The sequence below is a fragment of the Mirounga angustirostris genome, unplaced genomic scaffold (assembly GCF_029215605.1).
Source record: "Mirounga angustirostris isolate CCGP_5_RB_7025 unplaced genomic scaffold, mMirAng1.0.hap1 SCAF_12, whole genome shotgun sequence".
Lineage (NCBI taxonomy): Eukaryota > Metazoa > Chordata > Mammalia > Carnivora > Phocidae > Mirounga > Mirounga angustirostris.
In genome coordinates, this window is record NW_026991720.1 from 228,928 (window position 1) to 253,040 (window position 24,113).

Genomic DNA, 24,113 nt, shown 5'->3' on the forward strand with positions numbered 1-24,113 from the left:
ATGAGCTTACTTACCACCTGTACGTGTTCTCTGGGGAGGTGTCTAGTAAGGTGTTTGGCCCATTTTGTTTTTTTTTTAATGGGGTTGTTTCTTTTCTCAGTTCAGTTTTGAGAGTTCTTTGTGTGTTTTGAGTGACAGTCCTTCATCAGGTGCATCTCCAGTCTGCGCTTGTCTTCTCACTCTCTGACATGGTCGATGGCAGAGCAGGAGTTTAGTTTTTCTTTCTTTCGTGGACCTTGTCTCTGGTGCTGTGTCTTCGAAGGCTTCGCCACACCCAGGGTCTTCTCTGTTCTCTCCTCTGCATCTAACAGGAGTTTCCTAGGTTTGCGTTCTACATTCAGATCTGTGATCCATCTGCATTAACGTTTGTGCAGCTGTGAGCCTGAGTCTCGATTCCTGTTCTGCATGGGGATGCCCACTGGTTCTGGTAGATGTGACAAGGACATTGTGCTTCCGCCACTGAACTGCCTCTGCTCCGTCGTCAAATGTCGTGCCGGTACTTATGTGGATCTCTGTTCGGGCTCCGTTCTGTTCCACTGAGCCCTTTGCCTGCCAACGCCAGGCTGGCTCGAGGGCTGCAGCTGAATCAGTAGTACGTCTCGTGACTCTGCCCTGGCAAGCAGGGACTCCCGTTGACCACCCGTCTGTCTCTCCGGTTGTGGGGCAGCCGCGGGTCCTGTGTCCTCCCTTGTCTTGCAGATCCAAGAAAAGTGGTTGGTTTTTCAGTTTGTTCAGACTTTCATTCTTTACCAGGATTCAGTGGCAACTTCCAAACTCCTTACATGCAGAACTGATTCCTCTTAAAGAAAAAAAAATCAAAACAAAAGAGTAACTGTGGTCTCTCCTGGGGGATGACACGATGGGGTTTAGGCTGGAGTCTTGGCTCCACAACTTGAGGGTCCCATGTCCTTAAACTTGCTTCTCCCCTCCTGGGGTTCAGGTTCCTTGTCTGTTAATAGGAACATGGTGATAATATTCAGTCAGTTTCCTTCCCAAGGTTGTTGGGAGACGTGAATAAATTTTGTGTTACATTTTGTAAATTGCAGAACACTCCACCACTGTCTTGAGAATTGTTACAGTCCCCTAAGCAGAATGGCTTTAGTAGAATACCTGGGTCATAAAAGATATTTTGCCAATAACTAGCAAGAAGAAACTTACAACGGGTGATTGTGAGCTTCATCCTGGATCTTGAGACCAGGTGTACGTCTTGTGAATGGGGCTTTGATGTCTTGCTGTGCACTAGGGAAATAAATGGCGTCGTGGACCACATTCCCCATAAATAGGTGGTAGTTTCTAACGATCTCTAACACATTTGTTTCAAAGAAAGCCTTGGGGCACCAAGGTGGTGAGTCACTTAGGCGTCTGACCCTTGGGGGTCATGGGATCAAGCCCCACCCTTAGGTTCTATGCTCAGCTGGGAGTCTGCTTGGGATTCTCTCTCTCTCCCTCTGCCCCTTCCCCCCAACAAATAAATAAATCTTAAATAAATAAATAAATAATAAAACAAAGAAAGCCTCAGGCTTCCACTTTTTATGGCGAGAACAAGCACCTCCTTGTAATCTGACGGGGCTGCTGGTCCACGGGCTCTTGGAATCCTGCCACCACCCCAGAAACCACCCCAAAGTGAAGGCCCCTGGACTGGCCATCATACCCCTGCATGTCCTTTAGCGTGAAGCAAGCACAGCCCTCAACCCTTGCCGGCCGCCACACGGGGAGATGGACTGTGTGAGTCCACGTGCGCATGTGTGCGTGCGTGTGTGCATCCTGGAGTCGGGGAGAAGTGTCTCCAGTGTTGGTGTTGTCTCTCGGGGGCCCGGATGCCCCGCTCCTCCTGGCCAGTGGCCCCCACCCCACCCCCTGCAGCCTGGAGAACACAGTTCTCCTCCCCTGCCCCGAGTGCTCCTCTACCAGCTCCCCCCACCCACCTCTTCTTGCCCCTGTTCGTGCCTTGGCCATTCAGTCTGAATTCGGAGTTAGAAATGCAGGTTAGCTCTTACTCGTGCGTTTTCCAGGTGTGTTTTGGTCTTGTTCACCCAACAGGACTTTACGCACCCTCAGGACAGGAACTGTGCCTTCTCATTCAAGTGGGACCTATCCTAAGAAGAAGCTATCTGAGCTTCAGTGGTGTTTTTTCTGCCCCTAATGCAAAGGGCTACTTGTTGATGAGCAGGTAAATCATTATTAAGAGGGTTCTGGGAGAAACCATTGTTTTCCAGACAGTGATGCGCGTGCTTTCCCACTCATCCACCGCCCCAACGCTGTGACAGCCCTTTCTGCTAGGCAGAGGCCATCATGCTAGCCTCCTGGTTCACCTCAGTTTGAAGATCAGATGACATGGTCAGGCGAGATTTGAAAACTGTAAAGCTTTGCAATCTCCAGTTCCCAGCGGCCCACTGGGGGCTGGGTGCAAAGGGGGACAAGATTGGTGCTTGCTCTCAGGGAGCTCCAGCCACCACAGTGTGACCTGGTGGGGGCAGGGCAGAGCCTGGGAGGGCGGGTCCCCAGAGGAAGGACCCCTGTGTGACTGCTGAGCGGTGGGTAGGAGAATCAAGATGGAAATGCTAAGACACAGCCTGTTCATAGCAATGGAGGGAGCAAGTGGAGGCTGCCCTCTCGTTATAGGGGACCCAGTGTGAGGAGGGGCCAGCAGCTGCCTTGCTGTGGCACACAGCTTTGCTCACAAGCAAAAGGGCTCTGTGGAGGGTTTTAGCAGCACAGGAAAGGTCATGTGTACATTTTAACTCTGCCTGTGGTGTAGACCAGAGGTTCTGGAACGAGCCACATCAGAATCACTGCAGGCTTCTGGTTCTGGAGCAGGCAGGGACAGATGGGGTCTGAGAGTTTGCATTTGGACAAGTTCCCAAGTGATGCTGTCACTGCTGGTCTGGGGGTCACACTGGGAGAACCGCTGGTATGGATCATAACACCATGGCCTCACCAAGAGCAGAAAGCAGGTCTCTGCAGGTGGGGGACCCTGGGGAAGGAGGCTGGATCAGGAGGCAGAGGCTGGGCTCTGGAGGCCAGAGACGAAAGCACTGTGCAGACCCACTGTGCAGTTCTTAAAACCACGTAGCTGGTTTTAGCCACTTCTAATGAAAATAAATTTAAACTTGCATCAAAGACGGAGAACTCCACACAGTTTTTTAGGGCTCGTGTTCTAAACAGTAATTCTTATCTTCAGTTCTGTCCACGTAGGTAGCGATACAGGAGATTAGATGTACACAGAAAAAACCCAAAAGTTGTTCCTCCTACCTCCTTGAGCAAAGACCCCAGATTGTTTTCTTGTGATATGCCTCATTCTCTTAAAAGCTGGCTGTGAGCAGGTTTCCTGCCTGTTAAGCACTGCATGTAATTCTGCGGCCGTTAGCCTTGGTTCTGGCGTGGCTCAGCTATTACGTGGTTGTTTTGCGTTCTGTTCTGGTAAGACTTCCCCAGTGCTGCCTTTTATTTGAGGTTTCTAGCTTGCCCTAGAGTGTACTCTGCTTTGAAAAGCCCTTAACAGAGGCAATTTGCAAATAACCAGATTAAGCCTTCTCAAATGATTGAAAACGTGAGAAATGTAAAATCTAAACCATCTTTAAGCAAAGTAATATAAATTGAAATGTGGATATTCTTTTTTTTAAGTGAACACAGAGAAAAATGTTTTAATTTATACCTATCTCAATTTCTAGCTCATGCATTATCTCCTGGGACAGTCAGTCCAGTGGTGAAAATATGTCTGTGAGTTCGTCGTGGGTGGGACCCTTCTCTCACTCATCCTGTTCCCAAGACACCTTGCTCAGTGTCTGGTTCCAATTAAGAGCTGAGTAAATGTGTTGAACAGAAAGATTTAAATTAACCAGTAATACCAAATATGTTCAGCAAGAAATGAAAGTCTTCTGTAAGAAATTGGAGGTAAAAAATTCCCAGTACAAATCACTCAAAAATGCTGAAGTATAACAGTGTTGCTTTAAAATGCACAGCTGAGATTTCAAGAAAGTAAAGAAATCTCAATAAAAGAGCTGAGAATCAGGTGCCAGGCAGCAGGGGCCGCTGGTTTCCGGGGCAACTGCTGGGTCATTATGAAGAGCATGCAGGTGTGGATGGTGCTGGGCGTCTGGAGTTGAGAGCTAGACCAAAAATCTGGCCATGGAGGTGACAGGGAAACTGTTCGTACCCGCCTTTGCTTTCCAGGAGGAAAATCTAAAAATCTGTCACCTCGGGCATGCCCTCCTGCAGGTTGGGCTTTCCCATTCCTGTCTTGTGGGTGGTATGCAGCTCTGAGCTGAGACACTCATGTAAGGCGTCTTGAATGGAAGCAGCGGGGGGGTACCTGGCAGAAGTGAACACAGGTGCTCCTGGAAGGAAGCATCTTTGCCAAGACCTTACAAATTCCCATAGGTCCACTCCGAAGACAAGCTTATATTCCAAATGCACAGACCACACCAAGAAAAAGCCACTGTGAGTGAAAGTCAGCAGATGACAAACAGGTTACATCCTCAGAACTTCAGATGATGGAGTCATCAGACATAGAATGCAAATAAGTGCATTTGAAATGTTAAAAAAAGTGGAAATTAAAAATATAAACCTGGAACAAGATGCTCTTACCAGACCTTATAAGGGGAAAAATAGACCTAAACATGAAAGTCGAGAAGATACATTACACAGGAACTCAGACGTAGGTACCGGAGTTCTGGGATGGGGAGTGTGGGCTCCAGGAGTAGGGAGAAGGATGGGCAGGAGACAGTGTGACTGCAGGCTTGGCCGGAGAAAATGCAGCTCGAGGGAGGCACCAATCCGATTCAGAGAGCCTGACCACCCCACATACACAGAGAACCCCACAGCTGCCAGAAGATGCCAGAGATTGAGGCCGATGGCCCACGCACGTGCAAGCCGCAGGGCAGGCAGCAGATACCCTCCCAGGGCCTGGAGAAGAGGAATGTCCACTTGGAAATACGAGGGAAAGAGACATGTCAGAAAACAAACCGACAGGATCCACAGTCAGCAGACTCTCATTAAAAATGCCCAGGAAATGGGCTTCAGGGGTAAAATGAAGCCAGAAAAAAGAACTGAGAATCGAGAAAGGATGAAGCAACAATCAAGGAATGAACAAACAAGGGAACCCAGCAAAGACTGACTGTTTAGAGCGGTGGTACAATTAGGCCGAGGGGCTGAAAACACGTGAAGCCAATACTGGACAAGAGACGACACAGTTGATGGGTGATAAAAGTTACGTGCCATCCACGCGCAGAAGAGAACTCATCAGAAAGGTCGGAACGGTGCAAGGTCGTGCCCATGCCCTGTGGAGGTATCCCGGGTGCCAGCGTCCCAGCGTCAGGGAGGCGGCTACCGGGGGTCTCCCCGCAGTCTTGCTCAGTTGTCCCTCTGGTTGGAGATTGTTGATTATAGATACTGTTATTACATGTATAGTATGTATTACATGTGGGCACATGGGTGGCTCAGTCGTTAAGCGTCTGCCTTCGGCTCAGGTCATGATCCCAGCGTCCTGGGATCGAGCCCCACGTCAGGCTCCCTGCTCTGCGGGAAGCCTGCTTCTCCCTCTCCCACTCCCCCTGCTGTGTTCCTGCTCTCACTATGTCTCTCTCTGTCAAATAAATAAATAAAATCTTAAAAAAAAAAAAAATGTTAGTATGTATTACATGTGATGGGTATATTAGATACATGATACGTGCTCGTTAAGTATAGATATGTTGTTTTCTGTGCTTTTGGTAGGTTTGAAATACTGCCTTTTCCAGTTATTTAACGTGAGCTCTGATCACAAGACGAAATGGTAAAAAGCTGCTCAGGATGCCCCAGTCCTATTTATAATCTCTCACTCAGAATAGAACATAGAATGTGGACAAAGACTTAAAATTAGAGTTTTCAAGGACGTTTTCAGAATGCCAGCATGACATCTCCTCTCTTCTTGAGCTAAAAAGAATGACAACAGGGCCTTGAGGTTTAACAAGGAAAAACCCTTCTAAAATCAGATTAATACATTAGCTTGCCAGATCAAGCTTCATGCTAACCTTGATTGCCTGAACTATTTGAGAGGCTATACCAATTAATTTCATTTTATCATTAAATATTAACTAGAAATTCATTTTTTCCAAATTTTTAGTTTACTTCTGAAATATGTCATTACCCATATTGAGTCTTCCATAATAAGGGTAATAAGGAGAGGGAAAGCTCTCCTCAAAAGGGCATCACCTTGATGGTAAAGAATAACAATGGGGCTGGACAGTGGGTGCAGACCAGCCTGCAGGGGTCCACTGACCTGCGGACGCTGCCAAGCCCGACGAAGCTACAGGAGCAAGGCCGTCCCTCCTACCCCAGCCTGAACCCGTGTTTGTTGGCTGACCCCAGGGCTGGGAATCGGCTCGGTGGGCACCATCCCCTCTCTAGAGTTTACACTAAGCTGGTGTGAACAGGGCTATGGAGAAATCAGGGCCAGTGCGGAATGTCCCCTGGGTCCTCACTCCTCACGGAGTCCAGAGCAGCAAAACCCAGTTAGGTCAGGACATATTTTCAAAGCAGTCGCCTGTGGTTTTTGGGGTTCTCTCATGGGAAGCACCCCCCCAAGCCTCCTCTGATTTCAGCTTATTTTTAGAAAATATTTTTTAGAAAAATTTCAGCTTATTTCATATTCTTGACATCAGCAATTTACCTCGGATTTGTGATGCATGACATATTTAATAGTGATCAGACAGCGAAGTTGGGGACCCCCCAGGTCATCCCTCTCCCTGCTCCACACAGTCACTCAGAATGAATTTTAGGGAAATAGGTGGGCATTTAAAGAGGAGAATAAAGTGTTTGGGTTCAGCATGGAGGTGGGCTGATGCTGTCCGTTGTGCCCCGAGACGGGCAGCGAGGGCCCGCGTGAAGGAAGCATTGCTCGGTGCTGACCACCACAATCTCACAGCTGTTTTGCTCCCTCTTTGTAGATTACGTTCTACATTCTGGTGAAGGCCATTTACACGCTGGGCTACAGTGTCTCTCTGATTTCCCTTACAACCGGAAGCATAATTCTTTGCCTCTTCAGGTAAGTATCAGAAATAAGCATTTCTACTATTTAAGCCACCTAGGCCCGTCAGAAGAGGAAAGAAATTCGCTGTCTCCAAGCCCTCTCTCCCTGTGTTAAACCAATAAAACTCCCTTGGAGAATGCTAGTGTGAAATATGATGCTAATATTTACATTTTTGTTTAAATACTCTGCATTTCTTACATAAAGAGATAATACGGACTTTGGCTATAAGAACTCAGTTCAACTGCTGTTACTAAATACTCAGCCATTATGCAAATCCTTTGAAAATACGGAAGCAACGTGATCTTGCCCATTGGTGCTAAGAGTGTTAAGAAACAGTATAATGTGTTCAAGAGTATGAAGGCAGGAGCCGGATGCCTGGATGCAAATCCTGGGTCAGTCTCTTGGTCGCTGTGTGACCTTGGACAAATTACTGAACCTCTCTGTGATCCGCAAAGTGTGGGTGCTAATGAAGCTACGTGGCATGTGGGAAGCACTCTGAATTTTGCTGTTTTTCTCCCTGGTGTGCAGTTAGAGTTCCCACCCACCCGAACCTCCGGTAGGTCTTTTTGGTAACTAATGACATGCGGTGTATACAGCTGGTTGGTTAGGGTTAAAGGTAGAGGCTTTGGTCTCAGAACAGAAGCGTCTGTCTAGGAAGAGCTAGTAAGTATATTCAGGACTAAATCTGTGACTTGAATATCCCCAGTACTAAATAAGCCAGTTGATATTCCTCTTATTTTAACAGGGATTTGATCACCACAGGTCTTATTTCTCTTTACACAAATATATTTCACATGTTGGCCGGTATTCAGATAAAAACAAAAATATAACAAATGGAATATTTCAGAAACTAACAGATAATCCATTAGGAGATCCATACTTGGAAATAAACAAGTAAAGACTGTCGTAGCTGAGAAACCCATCAAATGTAATATACTTTCCAGGCATCTCAACTCCATCAGGAGGGTGGGAATCCTCAGGAAGAGTAAGTCAGCAGCTGTAACGAAGAGCTATTCTTCGGAAAATGTGGGGACAGTCCATCATATTCTTGTTCTGGAAAGAAAAGAATAGAAACTCTTGTGCAACATTAATATCTATTCTAGTCTGCTATCTTCTGTATTTTACTATGTATTTTTAAATCTTCAAATTGTTGAAGATAAAAAAAAGAAAGGAAAATTTTAGGGAGGCAAGCTGGGACAGGGTAACTTGAACTAGAAAGTTACAGCTTGGTTTTCAAGAGCCCCCATATTGAATAATCCATGTTCTTGACATCGGCAGTTTACCTGGGATTTGCGATGCATGACATATTTAATTAGCCAGCCTACGGGCATTTTGATTTATTGCAAAAGTGGATGTTGGTCTATAAGAGAATCGCAAATGGTTTCATGAATGTCAAACAATGTTCCATACGCGCACATCCTTAGTCACCTCCTGGTGACACCTGCTGTGGATGTCCTTCTGCCGTGGTCGGTGTGTCCTGGCTGCTGGGACCAGTGCCGGGCACTGGTGTACGGTTCGTGGGTCTGCCTTCCTCCTGGGCCACAGAGACTCGAACCTCCCGCCTCCGTCCATCAGCTGTGCTTGCATGCCCGATGCCACAAGTGTCCATTCCAAACTCCGTATTCTAAAAATAACTTCTCCGTCATCCTGGAAATTCTACCCAGGAAACGACTTTCTACAATCATGAGGGATCTACTGCCCATAATAGCCCCATAGCTAAGAAAGCATTAAGGAACCACGCTCTTATTTTACACGCAGAGAAACGGAGCAGCTTGTCTCTTAAGGCCACTCCAAATCTCAGCGTAGACTTGCATCACAAACACACCACCTAGTTTTGTGTGGGACGCGCTGGGCAGTCCTTGCAGCTACCGTCTTTGATGTCCAGGCACCTGACGTCGCAGCTCCAGTCCCCACAAGCCCAGATGGCTAGCAACACATACCACACCGCACATTTTGTAGGTGTCCATCAACTTAGTCCCTACGGCAGCTCCCGCAGGTCAGTGCTGGTCCTGTCCCCCTGTTACCAGTTAGAGCAGGACAGCCCAGAAAGGCGCTGCCCACACCTCTGTCCACCGTCTCACCTTCGGGAACTGGTGTCCCATTTCCAGCCACCAGGAGGGAGCAAATTCCAGCGTGGTTTCTCTGGAAGCCCCAATTTCAGCTACATCCATCATCCTGTGTAGATCCACACTTGGAAGTGAGATTTTACAATGAGCAATGAGTGAGGAAGAACATAGCTCAGAAACTCAGCAAACATAATTTAGTTGGACGGCTCGCTAACTGGAATGAGTGTGTGCTCATGTCTGAGAGACCGCCATAAATCCCAGACTCCACTCAGGGGAAGACATAGGCAGCACAGAGTGAGGAGGAGGAAGCAGAGAGCAGAGGTGTTTGAGAGATGAGCCCAGCCCCTGTGAGGAGCAGTGGGAACAGGCCAGCGTGGGGGACAGACACCAGCTCCTTGGGGGGAGGGGCAGGCTTTCACACTCATCTCATGTTTCCTTTTATTATTCCAATTTCCCCCTTTCAGATCGTCAGTTATACATTTTGTTCTGCTGCTTCTAGGCATCTCCCAAAATTGCCACACGTCCTTGTCTCGTAGGAGTTAACCTCCAATCACTATTTTTACCACTTCCCAGTCAATTCAAGACAACATTTTTATTCCATTTACCCCCTCATGTCTTTTGTGTTATTGTAATGTATTTTAAGCCGAAGTCTATTTTAAGGCCGTATGCATTATAGTTGTCGTTTACAGTCAGTGGTTACTTGGAGATGCCATGTGTTTATCTTTCCCGAGGCTCTCCCTTCCTCCTGTGTCTCCATCGGGGTCATCTTCCTTCTGCCTGCAGACCCCCTGTAGGATTTCCTTCAGCACAGGCCTACTGACAATGAGGGCTCGTGGTTTTTGATCACATGAAATCATCTTAATTTTGCCTCATTTGAGGATATTTTTGAGAGTATTGAATTCTTTGTTGGCAGTTTTTTCTCTCATCACACTAAAAATGAACATCATTTCTCTTTTTAGAAGTTAGCAGCCTAGGACACCGGGGTGGCTCAGTCGGTGAAGCATCTGCCTTCGACTCAGGTCATGATCCCAGGGTCCTGGGATCGAGCCCTGCATCGGGCTCCCTGTTCAGCGGGGAGTCTGTTTCTCCCTCTCCCTCTGCCTCTCTCCCTGGCTTGTTCTCTCTCTCTCTCTCAAATAAATAAATAAAATCTTAAAAAAAAAAAAAAAAGTCAGCGGCCAGTCTCACCACCGTTTCATTGAAGGAAGGTGTCTTTTTTCTTGGGGTGCTTAGAAGCTTTTTTTACTTGTCTTTGGTTTTCAGCAGTGACACTGTCATGGGACTTAATGTGGTTTGCTTTGTATTTGTCCTTCTTGAGGTTAATGGCATTTCTTTAATCTCATTATTTTATTCGTTTCCAAAAATCCTTAGCTAGTATTCTCTAAATGTTGCTTTTACCCTATTGTCTCTCCTTTCCTTCTGAAACTCCATTCTCATGTGTTCAGCAGTGTTTTCACCATTCCCCATATATTTCCTACTCTGTTTCTATACTTCCTGATGTGGGAAACAAAGGCAGAAGAAAAATTATTATATTTCCTTGCCACCTACAGCCCACTGACAAGTCCTTGAAACGGGCAGAGTGAACTTCCTCTAGGGAAGACTGGATGTTAATATTTGCTAAGGGCAAAAGGCAATCTGAGCCCAACCCCCAGGATCCTGAGTCTACTTTAACATATAGAAATTACTACATCAAAAACTAATGATGTATTGTATGGGACTAACATAACATAATAAAATTTTTAAAAAAAATTTTTTTTAAAGAAATTACTTTGGAAACTTCCTTTATCTCTACCCCCCCAAGATACGTGTTGGCAATCATCCTCCAAGCACATGGCCCACCCGTACACATCTGAAGGGTCTCATAACTACGGTTTGACTAGACAGTAGTAAATGGCCCTTTCCTAACAACAGCCAGCCTCCTCAAGGTCCTGGAAACCTTGCTTCCAAATTCCTTAGAGACTTACGCTGTCCCTAACCCCCTCCTGACTTGAAAGTATATAATGGGCCACTCCTCACAACCCCAGTGCAGCTCCTTTTGCCCACGGGTCCTGTCCCCCTGCTTTAATAAAACCACCTTTTTTGCACTGAAAATATCTTGAGAATTCTTTCTTGGCCGTTGGCTTCGAACCCTACATCACTTCCCATTATTTTGTTTCTCTCTACTGATGTCTATACGTATTTAACTGATCTATTTTCTATTTCATAATACTCTCATTTATTGTATCTAATATTAGACTCAGCCATTTTGATTGTTAATTTCAGGCTTCTTTTTGAGTTTTCAACTTTCCATTTGATTTTTGTAATCAATTCCATTCTTTAATAAAATTCTCCACCTCTTCATCAATTATTTTGAATATACTGATCTGAGTAAGAGAGTCCATATCTTAAGATGCCAGTATCGGAATCTCTTTCTAATCTCTGTGTAGGTAGTGGCCTCGAAAGACGAGACCGAGGCGGAGGCTGGAGGGGGGGCATGTCTCGGGGCCTCTCTTCTTACCGGGGTCTCGGTGCTCTGGGTCCTGGCCACTCTGGCCACTCTCTTGGTCCTTAGGCAGCTGTCTGAAACCATGCTGGCCCCCTGGGGGGAGGTAGTCAGATAAGCTGCTTCTTTGTCGTAGAAGTCTTCCTTACAATGTGTTTTAATGTCCTTCAACATTTTTTAACTTTATTGAAACTTAAAGAGCTAGCATTCACTTGTGTGGAGTAGCTTGTTTCCTGATGGCTCTGAATTAAAAGTCAAATCAAATACCGACTAAGTTTTCTCCAGAGCAGAATCTAAGTGGTACAAGCGAATTAGAAACAAAATGTTCTGAGCACTTTTTAGAGAAGCAAGATATCACATAAAGTTAAGTTCAAAGGCAGATCATTTGACATGGGTCTTGCAGGAAATTTGCTGCAAAGATACTCAGTCTTCATATCTGTGAAGTGGACACATGCCATTGCAGACTCGGAACTCAGCACTGTTTGCTTTATACTCTTATCCTGAAATCCTGTTCCAGGACTGCAACCTGAGGAGATAGAAATAAAGGAAAAGTTTACCTACAAAGATAGTTATCATAATGCAAAACTGAAAACATCCTAAATGTACAGTAAGGAATTGAAACTTCCATAAAAAAAGAAGAAAGCCTTAATATTAAATCCAATTATTAAAGTGTTCATCCCTCCCCCACCCCACCCCCTTTCGCCCCTCCCCATCCCTGCCTCCCCCACCCCTCCACCCCTCATCCCTGCCTCTCTCCACCACAGGAAGCTGCATTGCACCCGGAACTACATCCACTTGAACCTGTTCCTCTCCTTCATCCTCCGAGCCATTTCAGTGTTGGTCAAGGATGATGTGCTATACTCCAGCTCGGGCACTCTGCATTGCCCCGACCAGCCATCCTCCTGGGTAAGGCTGTCCCTGTGAGCAGGGTCCTCTCACTGAGGGGAGGGTGGCCTGTTGAACTGCAGCCCCACGGACCTCCCTCCTACCACCCCGGTGCTTTGTCTCTCTCCCCACCTCACACTGTGGTAAAGTCCCACAGCCAGTGCACAGGGCTAAAGACAAGGGTTAGGCCTGAGAAGCAGAGGGCCCAAGAGGCTGGGGCTCAGAGCAGGCCCAGGTTGGCAGGTGAGATAGGGATGGTGTCCCAGGCACCTCCAGGGGCTGGGAGGTCATGGGCCATGAGCACTGACCCCCAGGCAGAGCCAGAACAACACGAGGGCACTGCCCGAAGTGATCAGCAGCAGCAGCTCTGGGCTGAAAAATCCTGACATGGATGGAGATGCACAGTGCCATTGTCTTCACCCCAAATCTCCCAGATTATGCGTAAAGATGCTTCCATGGATTGCTGGGAGGAAATCACCTACGCAGCTAATGAGCTCCCTGCAGCACCTGCCAGGAGCCCAGCTGCATGTCTGTGAATATGTTGGGCCCAGATCTCTGATACGAGGAGAAACCATGCTAATTATTTCTATAGATGGACGCTACTTGTGCTGTTCTTCACCCCTCTGTGTTGGTGGTGATAGTGGGCCTGCAGTGCTTAGTTCTTTTAGTGCATTGGCCACGCCCCTCCAATATGCAGGTCGCTCTGCCAGTCTTTCTCTGCTGCCCACGTAAGGCTACCTCAGGACCTCGGTGGGCATCTGGGCTCCGGTTCATCTGGGCTCTCGATTTGACCACAGCTTCCAAGGGTGGCTCCTCTCTGCAGAAGGAGCCAGGACGCTGGTCGCTCTCCTCTCAAGGTCCAAGCAGATGGATTCATCTGCTGACACTGTTGCTCTGGGCTGAACAGATTTGAATTAATTCGGTTTTAGGACACCACAGAACATCAGCTGTTCCATAGGCCTATAGGGTAAATAGATTTCTGGGGATAATCAACTCATGACATACTTGGACTGAATTAATAAAAGGAGTTTGTTGTAATAATAAAAGTAACACAAGATCCTTCACCTGGCAAACCCTCACCCCCAAGTGGGAGTCAGAGCCCCTGAGGCTCTTGCCCCACGATGGAGTGTCCCACGTGGGTGACAAGGGCTGAGCCCTAATGCCACTCTGGGGTCTCCTCTTGCTGGGAAACCTCCTTTCACTTCTCCGGGGGGCGGGGGTCTCAAAACTCTGCTCAAAGGAGCCCTCCTTCCTTAGCTTCTTGTTAAAGGGCTAGTGACCCTGGTGGGCCCACAGACACCAGCCACCCAACCCAAGGCCATGCTCCCAGCCACACAGACAAGACCTGGCGGGCACCCCACTGAGGGGCAGGGGAGTGACAGGGACCCAGGGGAATAAGTTCCCTGCCATGCCTACCCTGCCCCGCCTGCCCCTATGCTGGAAATCACCGACCCCTCTGCCCATCCACCTAGCCATTTCTTGAGGGTCTTCCAGTGCCAGGCTGGACACTGTTGGTGAGTGCCCAGTGACCTTCAAAAGAGTAGTTTGCCCATTTGTGAATGAGGACATAGAGCTGAGGGAAGCCCGGCAGCTCAAAGGGCTCGATGTGGCTGTGGTCAGGGTTCAAACTGCAGGTACACCGCACACTCTGGCATGGAAATGCCCGAGGATTCGGGTCTGAGGGCTGAAGTGTGAGAAGGAGGGAGCAGGTGCAGGGTTCCCCTGCCCAGTCCCCAGAGCCATGAGAGCAAAGGGGAAGGGACCTAGCTGCACCCCTCCAGCAGGATGTCACCGAGACGTGTACCAACAGAGGGAAGAAGGGTGGGAGGACAGGAGGAAGATGAGGACAGAAGGCAGGAGAAAAGGAGGCAGGAGAGAAAGAAGGAGGACTGGGTCTTCCTTCTTCTTGTCCCCAGAGAAGGCAAGGTTTTGAGTAAGTTAGTCAGAGAGACGTCAGATTTCAGCATGAGGAACAGAGAAAACATCTCTTCTTGCAGTTGCATTTTTTGGACGTTTTTGTTCTCAGCTGGGTATCAAGCCAACAGTATTCTCCCAAGCAGAACACTGGGGGAATCTCCCCCAAATAGGTCCAAGGGTCTATTTCTCAAGACATTTGGAGAGGCCAAGAACTCGACAGTCTATTTCCTTTCAAAAGAAGGCTTCTCCCTCCACTGGCCCCCTCTTCCCACATACTCTGGACATAGCAGTGAGTCCTGGGCTCAGTGTGTCTCCTCCTGGCTGCCCAATGACATGTAGGTCAATCGGGATTTTCAAAAACCTACCTTCAGGCTTTCCAAGGCACTCCCTGAGGGTCTGAGTGCCGCCCAGCCCAGGGAGGGGTCGAGTGGGGATATACACTGTGGCAGCCGTGAATTCTGCGGTGAAGCCGGAACATCTAAGCAGGGACGCACCCAGCCCAAAGCTAAGCTCGGACCTGGCCACTGCCTGCTGTCGCAGGTGGGCTGGGGAGGGGATGAGAGGCAAAGATTTAGGCTGGAGGCTGAGCACCTGCATGTCATGGAGAGTCCTAGGCCCAGCGAGCTGCCAAGCCAGCCCACAGCCCAGGTCAGAATGGCAGAGGGTCAGGAAGAAGAGAGGTGAGTGAGAGCCCATCAACATGCTTACGTGTATGTGTGCACCTGCATGCACATGCCTCCAAAACTCACACACACGTGATCACAGAGGTACACACAGGCATGAACACAAGCACATGTGTGCAGACACATGCACACAGGAACGCACCATCAGACTTCATTCCGTCTGTGTCTGGATCTGTGCCTGGAGGACGGCTGGTTTGGGGCTTCGGGAGCCCCACACCCTCAAAAGTGGCACCGCTGCGGACCCAGGACACGTGAAGGCGCACAAGCGGGCGTTCCCATGGGCACACAGCTCTGCTGCTCGCTGTGTGGTAAGGTCTCGTAGCCCGCTGCTTCGTGGTATTCTCACACATTTAAATAAAATATCCTGGGCTTTTTGTTTTTTGTTTTTTAAGATTTTATTTATTTATTTGACAGAGACAGAGCAAGGGAACACAAGCAGGGGGAGGGGGAGAGGGAGAAGCAGGCCTCCCCCTGAGCAGGAAGCCCAATGCGGGGTTCGATCCCAGGACCCTGGGATCATGACCTGAGCCGAAGGCAGGCGCTTAACGACTGAGCCACCCAGGCGCCCCAGAAACAATAAAAACTTAAATGTAAAAAAAAAAAAAATCATTATGAAAATATTTTATTTATTTATTTATTTTTAAAGATTTTATTTAGTCATTTGACAGAGAGAGACACAGCGAGAGAGGGAACACAAGCAGGGGGAGTGGGAGAGGGAGAAGCAGGCTTCCCGCGGAGCAGGGAGCCCGATGTGGGGCTCAGTCCCAGGACCCTGAGATCATGACCTGAGCCGAAGGCAGACGCTTAACGACTGAGCCACCCAGGTGCCCCGGTTTTTGTTTTTAATCAACACTACAGACGCCATATGTGTTCCAGGGACTAGGGAAACACCTTCTGTTTCTGCAGGGTGTGGGGTGTGTTGCCCAGTTTTACCTCTGACAGCCTGCAGGTGGGCGCAGACTTCCATCTTCTTTTCAGGGAGTGGGCCTCGAAGCCAAGTGTCTTGTATTAGGGGCCGCACCCCACTTCCGTCCCCACCCTCGCCCAGCTGTGTACACACTTGGCATCCTTCTCTGCACTGCTTGGCTTGGCTTTCGTCTGACCCCTGGAAAAGCATATTCTAGTCCAGAGAAAACAAACAACCAGGTGGCCGCCTGGAAGCCGACCCTCAGCAGGAGCCCCAGCTGAAGGCAGGGCTTGATGGCCTCGACTCTGGCTGTGTGCAGCGGTGGGAGGCCCCCAGCCCAGGGGACAGCCCTCGGCGATCGGCCTGCGTCTCTGTGCTGTGCCGTCTGAGCGGCAGCAGGCCCCGGAGGCCCTCCCTCCGTGCTCTCGACCCCGAGGGATGCAGTCTGAAGCCACGGCCGCAGAAGGGGAAGTCAGCAGAGAGCTCGTCCCGCCCCAGACCTCCTGTCCTCACGGTGTGCTGGTGGGGAATGGACAGCTGGAAAGACACGCACGGGTGGTGGCTTCACAGTTTTACCAAGAAAACAGAGTCACCTGCAACACGCTGTTTCTGCATCTTCCGTCCTCATTCAGCACGACATCATGGCAATCATCCAGGCCAACCGGAGTGTCAGTCTGAGTGGCGGCACGATCGCCTAGCGTGTGGCTGAGACATCATGCATTTAACCGTTCTACCAACTTGGGCACCACACCCCTCCCTGCACACACATCTCCGTGCACTGTTGTTCTCATTTCTGTCCGATGGAGCTCACGAGTGAGCGCACACACGTATATAAATACATGCACGGGGATAAGTGTATCCACATATATACAAATATATCCACACCTACAGACATATATCCACGTATGTAAAGGTACATCTATCCACACGTAAGTGTGTATGGATATCTACCTGTACACATATATTTTGGGGGAGGCAGCAAAGATACAGAAGAATAGAAATGAAGTTCTGTTCTTTTTCAGCACTTACACACACTTGCCAATTAAAAGCCTCAGTTTCATGTTTATTCAAGAGGCTAAAATACCTGGTATGTTTATATGAAGGTCTGAGAGATTAAAATATCTTTGTTTTATATACTACCTGGTTTTTCCCGGTGAAAACTCTTTCAAAATGCCTGGGGACATAACGTGCTTGCTGGTTTCTCTTGTTTTGCCCTTTATTTTTCTGTCTCTTGCTGAGCGGGTGGCGAGGACAAACGGAGAATCGAAAGCGGGGTGGGCAGAGGATGAGGACGCAGACCGAGGAGGGGCAGGGAGAGGGGCAGGCAGGTGTGCTCACCACCACGTTCCCTCAGCCCGCTGCTCCCAGAGGTGGCTGTGTGCATCTGCCCCCTGCCCGTGTTTATCTTCCAGTGAGTTCTGATCCCAGGCTGTGGGTGCCAAGGGCCTCACTTTAACACGGTGCGCATCCCCGGCCAACACCACTGTGTTGGTGTCCTTGGCTCCTCAGACAAACACGTGCATGCCTCATGTTCTGGAGCTGCTCTGCCCATGGTGAACTGTTCAATCCGAATGGGGCCGTGTTCTCTTGCTCTGTCTCCGACATTCCAGGTTGGCTGCAAGCTGAGCCTCGTGTTCTTCCAGTATTGCATCATGGCAAACTTCTACTGGCTCCTGGTGGAGGGGCTATACCTCCACACCTTGCTGGTGGCCATATTCTCCCCCAGCCGATGCTTCGCAGCCTATCTCCTGATTGGATGGGGTAAGGACTGTCCTCCCCTGTGTATGCCCGATGCCCATCAGCCACCCCACCAACCCTCTAGGTCCTTGATTTCCACCCCCTCACCTATAAATGCAGAACTTTCAGCTCAGAAAAATTCTTTCCTACCCCTGTAGGATGCACTTCCGGTCATATTAGGAAGAGCTTTTCTAGCATGACTAGAGTTTCCTATAGGCAGCACCCTCATATTTCTAGGAACCAGGAACCTGGTTTAAAACTGCTATAAAGTCCCGTTCCTGGGGCATACCCTGTGGTGGGAAAGTCAGAAAGAAGTGGCATGGAGGAGAAGGGCTTCCCCGCCAGTTAGCAGGACCTTCGATAGCCAGAATTGGGAGGGGCATAAGCAGTGGGCCCCCCAGGTTCACAGTGAGGAGCACCCCTTACTGTAATTGCCATGCTCCCACACTGTGGTAACAACACTCAAAATGCACGGTGACGCCTTGCAGACCTGTGAAGCTTTAGCTTTCCCGCACACGTTTATCTTCAGTGCTTTGTAAGGCATGAGCATAAACTTCCGTGTGTTTACGAAGCATTTCCACTGGGTCCTTCCATCAGAAAGCCCCTGTCCTTGCTGACCCTGGTGAACGAGGGTGCACACGTGAGTCTGTGTGCTGTCCCAGTTAAGCAGCGCAGGTTGTGGTAACCAGGTGTCTTTCTGCAGGCATCCCCACCGTCTGCACAGGGGCGTGGACTGCAGCCCGGCTCTCCTTAGAAGACACAGGGTGAGTGCTGGGTCCATACCTCTGCCTTTAAAATGAGGTCGAGCAATCCTGGCGCAAGTTGCTGGCATCCTTAAGTCTTCGGAAACGAGAAAGAAGCTTACTGTCCGGTTGCGAGGAAGATTTGCATTTGTAGCTGCAGCCGAGCAGAGAGTGACACAGAACACCCCACATATGAGAAGACCGACTTCATGACTGTTGGTGCGGGGGACAGAATTTGGAGAAGATGCATGTGAGGGATGGGAACTGAACCAGGTCCTACAGCAGAGCTGGGATTGGGGGACACCAGGCAGAGGGGCTCAGCACCTTAGGTGGGGGAAGCAGCGTTCACAAAAGGGAACCAAGCAAAATGCATGCATTGTTTGCCTGGAGCCAAATGCAGAGAGATGACCAGTTGAAGACCAGGTTAAAATGGCCAGCAGGAGTACAGCTCTCTGACATAGTTCTCTAAAATGCAGCATGAGCAGGGTCCAAAGCTCTTCTGTTTTATGTACACAGCTGGATCATGGCCCCAAACTCAGGTACCAAGTTCCCACCATGAACGTTGTGCCTCATAAAGGGCTCTTGGGGTCTACCAGTTATCTACTACTGGTAACACACCACCCTCAACCCAGTGGCTTACATAATGGAGTCCATAGGGTGCGTTTCTGCGCACTGGCAGCGTGGGCTGACTCCCCTGGCATTCCTGTGGCTTCAGTCCGGCTTGCTCACGCACCGTGGGCACCTGCTGGGTTGGCCGAGGACTGGCACGTCTGAGGGTTCCACGCGCTCCACATCCTATTGCCAAAACCAGCTAGGATTCAGAGGCGAGGGTTGGTCTCTGCCCTTGCTGGGAGGGGCTTCAGAGCCTCACTGGGGGGCGAATAATGGAGACATTGCAAGCGCCCTCTCCCAGCTTCCTACCGGAGACAGTGCGTACGCTGGAAACCAGCAGTGAAAACATTGCCAGACAGACATTCCTAGCTGTGCCTGCCTCAGTTATTCCAAAGACATTTCAAACCTTCATTCAAGGTACAGATACAAACCATTCAGGAGATGAGAGGAAATTAATTTTCAGGAGAAAAACTCCCCTCTGTTGGCCAGAGTGAGCATGAGCTACACCAACTCGCAGGTTATGGGCCTTCCCTGGGGCTTGGTCTCCCCCTTCTCCCATGGCCTGGAGTTCTGCTTTTGCTCCATCTCTCCATCAGCAGACTGTCCTGTCAGGAAGAATAACATGAAACAAAGTCACTGGATAGGGACGGGTTGCATCCGGATCTGTGAGTGCGGAGCACCTCGGCCTTACCGCGGCACTCGCGGGCCCTCAGGGGGGCCACGTAACACACAGGCATGTAGCGCGTGCGGTGGGAGGAGCCAGCTGGTTTTGCCAGTACCGCGTAAGGGCTGAGAGGCAGCGAGCTTGCCCTCATGCACTTGGTTTGTGGATCAATCAGAGGTAACATGATTTTCCTTCTCTCTTCTCAATAGGTGTTGGGATACCAACGACCACAGTGTTCCCTGGTGGGTTATACGGACACCGATTTTAATATCTATCCTAGTAAGTAATTTCTGTATTGAAACATGAGCTATCCATTGGGTTGCACACTTGGGTAGAGAGGGAGCCCACTTCCTGTATTAAATATAAATAGCCCCGTTCTGCTCAGCCTTCTGAGAGAAGACCCACACACAGCGGCCCAGCTCCTTCCATCAGTCCTAGACTCGGGCCCGGTCGGGACGAAGGCTCAGTGATGGCGGAGGGGTGGAGGGAGAGAGGCGTGTTCTCCGGCTCGGGGAGGGACCCTGCAAGGAAGTCACAGCCACGCACTGCACAGCTGAATCACACTGTCATTTGTCCACCTCCCGTCTCAGAACTGGCTTGCTCCTGTAGCCTGGGCTGTCAGGGGACACAGTCAGCTCCAAGTTGGGGGGCAGCCGCAGGCTGGGCAGGGCTCCTGCACTTCTGTCACAGAGCGGAGGAGAGACGATCCAGGCGGGGGGCTGAGCCACAGACGTCCCGGCTACATCCCCTCCCTGCAGGGAAATCCCACACAAACATGTGGTCTCTCTTTGTGCAGGTCAATTTTGTCCTTTTTATTAGTATCATACGAATTTTACTGCAGAAGTTGACGTCCCCAGATGTCGGTGGCAATGACCAGTCACAGTATAAGTGAGTATGTGTGTAGGTCTGGGAGCCGAGCTGCCCTCACTACCCTCCCACGGCCTGGAAATCTAGGGTCAGGGAGGACGTGGGTCTGCACATGCAGCAAAGGCCCACGTTCGCCTCCTTTGGGTGCGGGACTGTGCTCGTGGCTAAGGCAGCTGGTGTCTTCTCCAAGGGAGGGTGCTGCCATGGTGGTCATTCCAAGCCCCCGCCCCTGGTTTCAGCACGGATATCCTCTATGGAAGCACTCTGCCTGCTTGCCTGTTTTGCAATCTGACTTCTTCTCCTTGGCCACACATTATTTGTATTTTATGCTTAATTCTTTTTTCCCCATCAAACCACAGGGTTCATGCAGGCACCTAACGCCAGGCCTTATACTTAATAATAATTCATGTTTATTCGCTGAATGATTACATGAAGATGGTTATCGTCACATCAATTCAGTGGGAAAGAGAACAGAGGTTAAGTAACACGCCACAATCATCGAGCTCATTAACGAGGACCTGAAGACTCTATGAAAGAATTTAAAGATTCTATAAATTTCTGTCAAGAATTTATAAAGAAAAAGTAAAGCCCACAACTTTATTATAAAGTAGAACTAGTTTAGCATGGGATAGTTGGTCCTACCAGTGGGAGCCTCAGGTTCAGATAGACCAGTTTGGAATCACAGCCGCCTGGAGCTGTGTGACCCTGGGCAGGTGACCTGACTACGGCCAGGTGTGGACCTGGAAGCTGGACAGGCAGCATCACTCATAGCCAGGGGCCCAGTGCTGGGCTTACACACCAGCTGGAAGCCTGAGTGATGTGACTTCACTGTTCTGGGCCTCAGTGTCCTCATCCGTAAAGTGGAAATAATAGTCATTATCTCTAAGGCTGGGAGGGTTAATACAGTTAATATTTGAAAGACATTTAGTGTCGGCACCAGTAAGTGTTGTGGGGAAGTCTGGTGCACGGATCCTTCTGACCGTGCCCTAGGGCACATAAAACCCAAGGCATCCCTTTTTTTGCCCAGTCCACTCAAGGAGGCTGCACAGAAGGCCAGACCTAGTGATGGGATTCCACATCAGACCACAAAGGACAAAGCCATGTTACCCCATCTGAGCAGCATCTGTACTGGTCCTTGAGCCCACTTGCACCTGCAACTCAGGGACAGGACTGCACCTGACTGGTCCCTGAGCCCACTTGCACCTGCAGCTCAGGGACAGGACTGCACCTGACTGGTCCCTGGGGCCCACTCGCACCTGCAGCTCAGGGACAGGACTGCACCTGACTGGTCCCTGGGGCCCACTCTCACCTGCAACTCAGGGACAGGACTGCACCTGACTGGTCCCTGAGCCCACTTGCACCTGCAGCTCAGGGACAGGACTGCACCTGACTGGTCCCTGGGGCCCACTCGCACCTGCAGCTCAGGGACAGGACTGCACCTGACTGGTCCCTGGGGCCCACTCACACTTGCAGCTCAGGGACAGGACTGCTCTCAGTTGCTCTTCAAAATCAAGTTTGATTTTTGGCTAGTCTTGTTTAGCTTCCATGCTGACCTTTTCTTTGGGTTTTTTGGGAGTGTTCATTCAGTAGGTCTTGGAGATATATGCTTTTATTTTAGAAACAAAATTAAGTAGGAAAATAGAAACTGTTCTTTTTCCAGGATGACAAAAGAGGCAGAGCCTGTCTGTGGTGCCGCCGTCTGGCTGTGTCTTGATGTCTTTTCTCGGCAACTGTCTTTATAACCGTAACAAACCCCCCGAACAGAGTCCCAGGGGCCCAGCCTCATTAGAAACTCTTCTCTAGAAGTGAGCATGATGTACGTAAGGGAATTCAGGCAGACTCTTTGTCTCGCACTGGACTAAAGGGCACAGCTCCCTACACAACCCACTTCTGTTCACCAGGCTAGCGCTGAGCCGGGGTATGAAATGCCCCGTAAGGTTAAATGTCTGGATCTATGAGCAGCCGGCAGTGTGATGCTCACTGACGGGCCTTCCTTGCTGATGAGGCCCAGGTCACGCCCTGCTGCAGAACGGCCTGGACTCCTGGGGTTTGCACAGATTGCCTGAAACGGGACATCCCACTTGTTGTAAACACCACAGGATGTGGTTTTTGTTGTGAAGGAAACCAGGAGAAATGGTCACATTTCTAGAACTTACATCCCAGGCTCTGAGTGCTAGGTTTGAGGCGGGTGCCTCAAAAATATGTCAAGAAGTTCATGACTTTTTCTAAGTGTTGGGTAGGGTCAACGAACAAGAGAAAGTGAGGGAGGTGCAGAGTGGAGCCTCCTCGCTGGGTTCCCTCAGGATGAGGCTGCAGAGTCAATGCAGAGGCTACCGGATGTTCATTTAGGGGGTCTTGACGTGCACACACATCACCAGGTGGCCTGACTTGGCCTGGGGGCCAAGCTCCTCCTTGACGAGCCCCCAGGGGACCCCAATGCTCCTGTCCATGCTGGAGTTGTGAGGGTCAAATCTGGCCGCACGCTGGAATCACCCAGGAAAATGTTAGAGCTACCATGCAGGTCCCGCCCGCCCACAGGGACCTGATTTAATTGGAGTGAGGAGGCATGCTGGACTGAGAAGTTTCAGAAGTTCCCTGGATGATTCTAGTGTGCAGCAGTGAGAGTCCCAGGCTCAGAGCAGTGATTCTCAAAGTGGGGTTCCTAAACAGCAGCTGCAGCATCTCTAGGAACCTGATAGACACACCCCAGACCCACAGAGCCAGCAGTCCGAAGGTGGGGCCAGCAATCTGCCTTCTGACGTGACCTCCAGGTGGCCTGGTGCCGCTGAGGCTTGAGAAACGCCAGGTAGAGAACAGAGACGGTGTTTGTTCAGGGCGTGGGGAGAGCAGCTACAGGAAAGGGGGACGTGAGCTCGGCTGTTTTACTTTCAAGCATAGAATGCAGTGAGCAGAAAATCTGCATTTTGATCAGGGAGGGTAGTAACTCTGATGGACAGAGCAATTACACCTGGCTGGTCCAGGCCACCCAGAGCCCGGGCCACCTGCCCTGCTGCCCCACTCGGTGCTCAGGCCTCTGCACCCCTGCTGAGTCTGCTCTTGCGATCGGAAAGCCAGGCCTGCCTCTGCCCTGCCAATGCTGGTTATGGGACACCGCACTCAGACCTGTGTCGCTGCTGGGCACCCGCCAGGAGGTCTTGTAGGAGCTTTGCTGTGTTGTGAGGCCCAGTCATTTTTATCACCATGCTGGCACATTCTGCCCGTCGTTGGGTGGGGGAGGTTGGTTTTACTTAAACTTGTGAGAAACAAGGTTCAGACCGGTGAGGCCAGCGTGCAAGACTCCTGAGCCCACGGGCTCCCTGGCAGCACTCAGCGTCCCTCTCTCTGCTGCAGGAGGCTCGCCAAGTCCACGCTGCTGCTCATCCCGCTGTTTGGAGTTCACTATGTGGTGTTTGCCATGTTTCCTATTGGCATCTCCTCCAAATACCAGATCCTGTTTGAATTGTGCATCGGATCATTTCAGGTTCGTGTGGGAAGGGACTGTCCCTCCCCCCCAAGTTGGTGAGTGGCCTCTGACGATCCTTTC

The 24,113-nt window shown here is 49.9% G+C and overlaps 1 protein-coding gene and 1 long non-coding RNA gene across 6 annotated transcripts in view; one reads left to right on the forward strand and one right to left on the reverse strand.

Moving 5' to 3' along the window:
* VIPR2 (vasoactive intestinal peptide receptor 2) overlaps positions 1–24,113 on the forward strand; it is a 64,972-nt gene that overhangs the window by 37,936 nt on the left and 2,923 nt on the right. For all 3 annotated transcript variants that reach the window (XM_045863951.3, XM_045863950.3, XM_045863952.3), the window contains 7 exons: positions 6,924–7,021; positions 12,319–12,460; positions 17,557–17,707; positions 18,387–18,447; positions 19,912–19,981; positions 20,499–20,590; positions 23,921–24,050. In XM_045863951.3, the coding sequence (XP_045719907.1) occupies positions 6,924–7,021; positions 12,319–12,460; positions 17,557–17,707; positions 18,387–18,447; positions 19,912–19,981; positions 20,499–20,590; positions 23,921–24,050 (744 nt within the window). The remainder of the gene's footprint in view (positions 1–6,923; positions 7,022–12,318; positions 12,461–17,556; positions 17,708–18,386; positions 18,448–19,911; positions 19,982–20,498; positions 20,591–23,920; positions 24,051–24,113) is intronic.
* LOC123835869 (uncharacterized) overlaps positions 17,721–24,113 on the reverse strand; it is a 60,673-nt gene continuing 54,280 nt past the window's right edge. For 2 of the 3 annotated variants that reach the window (XR_006788836.3, XR_010406675.1), the window contains one exon: positions 17,721–19,643. This is a non-coding gene — a long non-coding RNA (uncharacterized LOC123835869). The remainder of the gene's footprint in view (positions 19,644–24,113) is intronic. The other variant, XR_010406676.1, reaches the window with a different exon arrangement.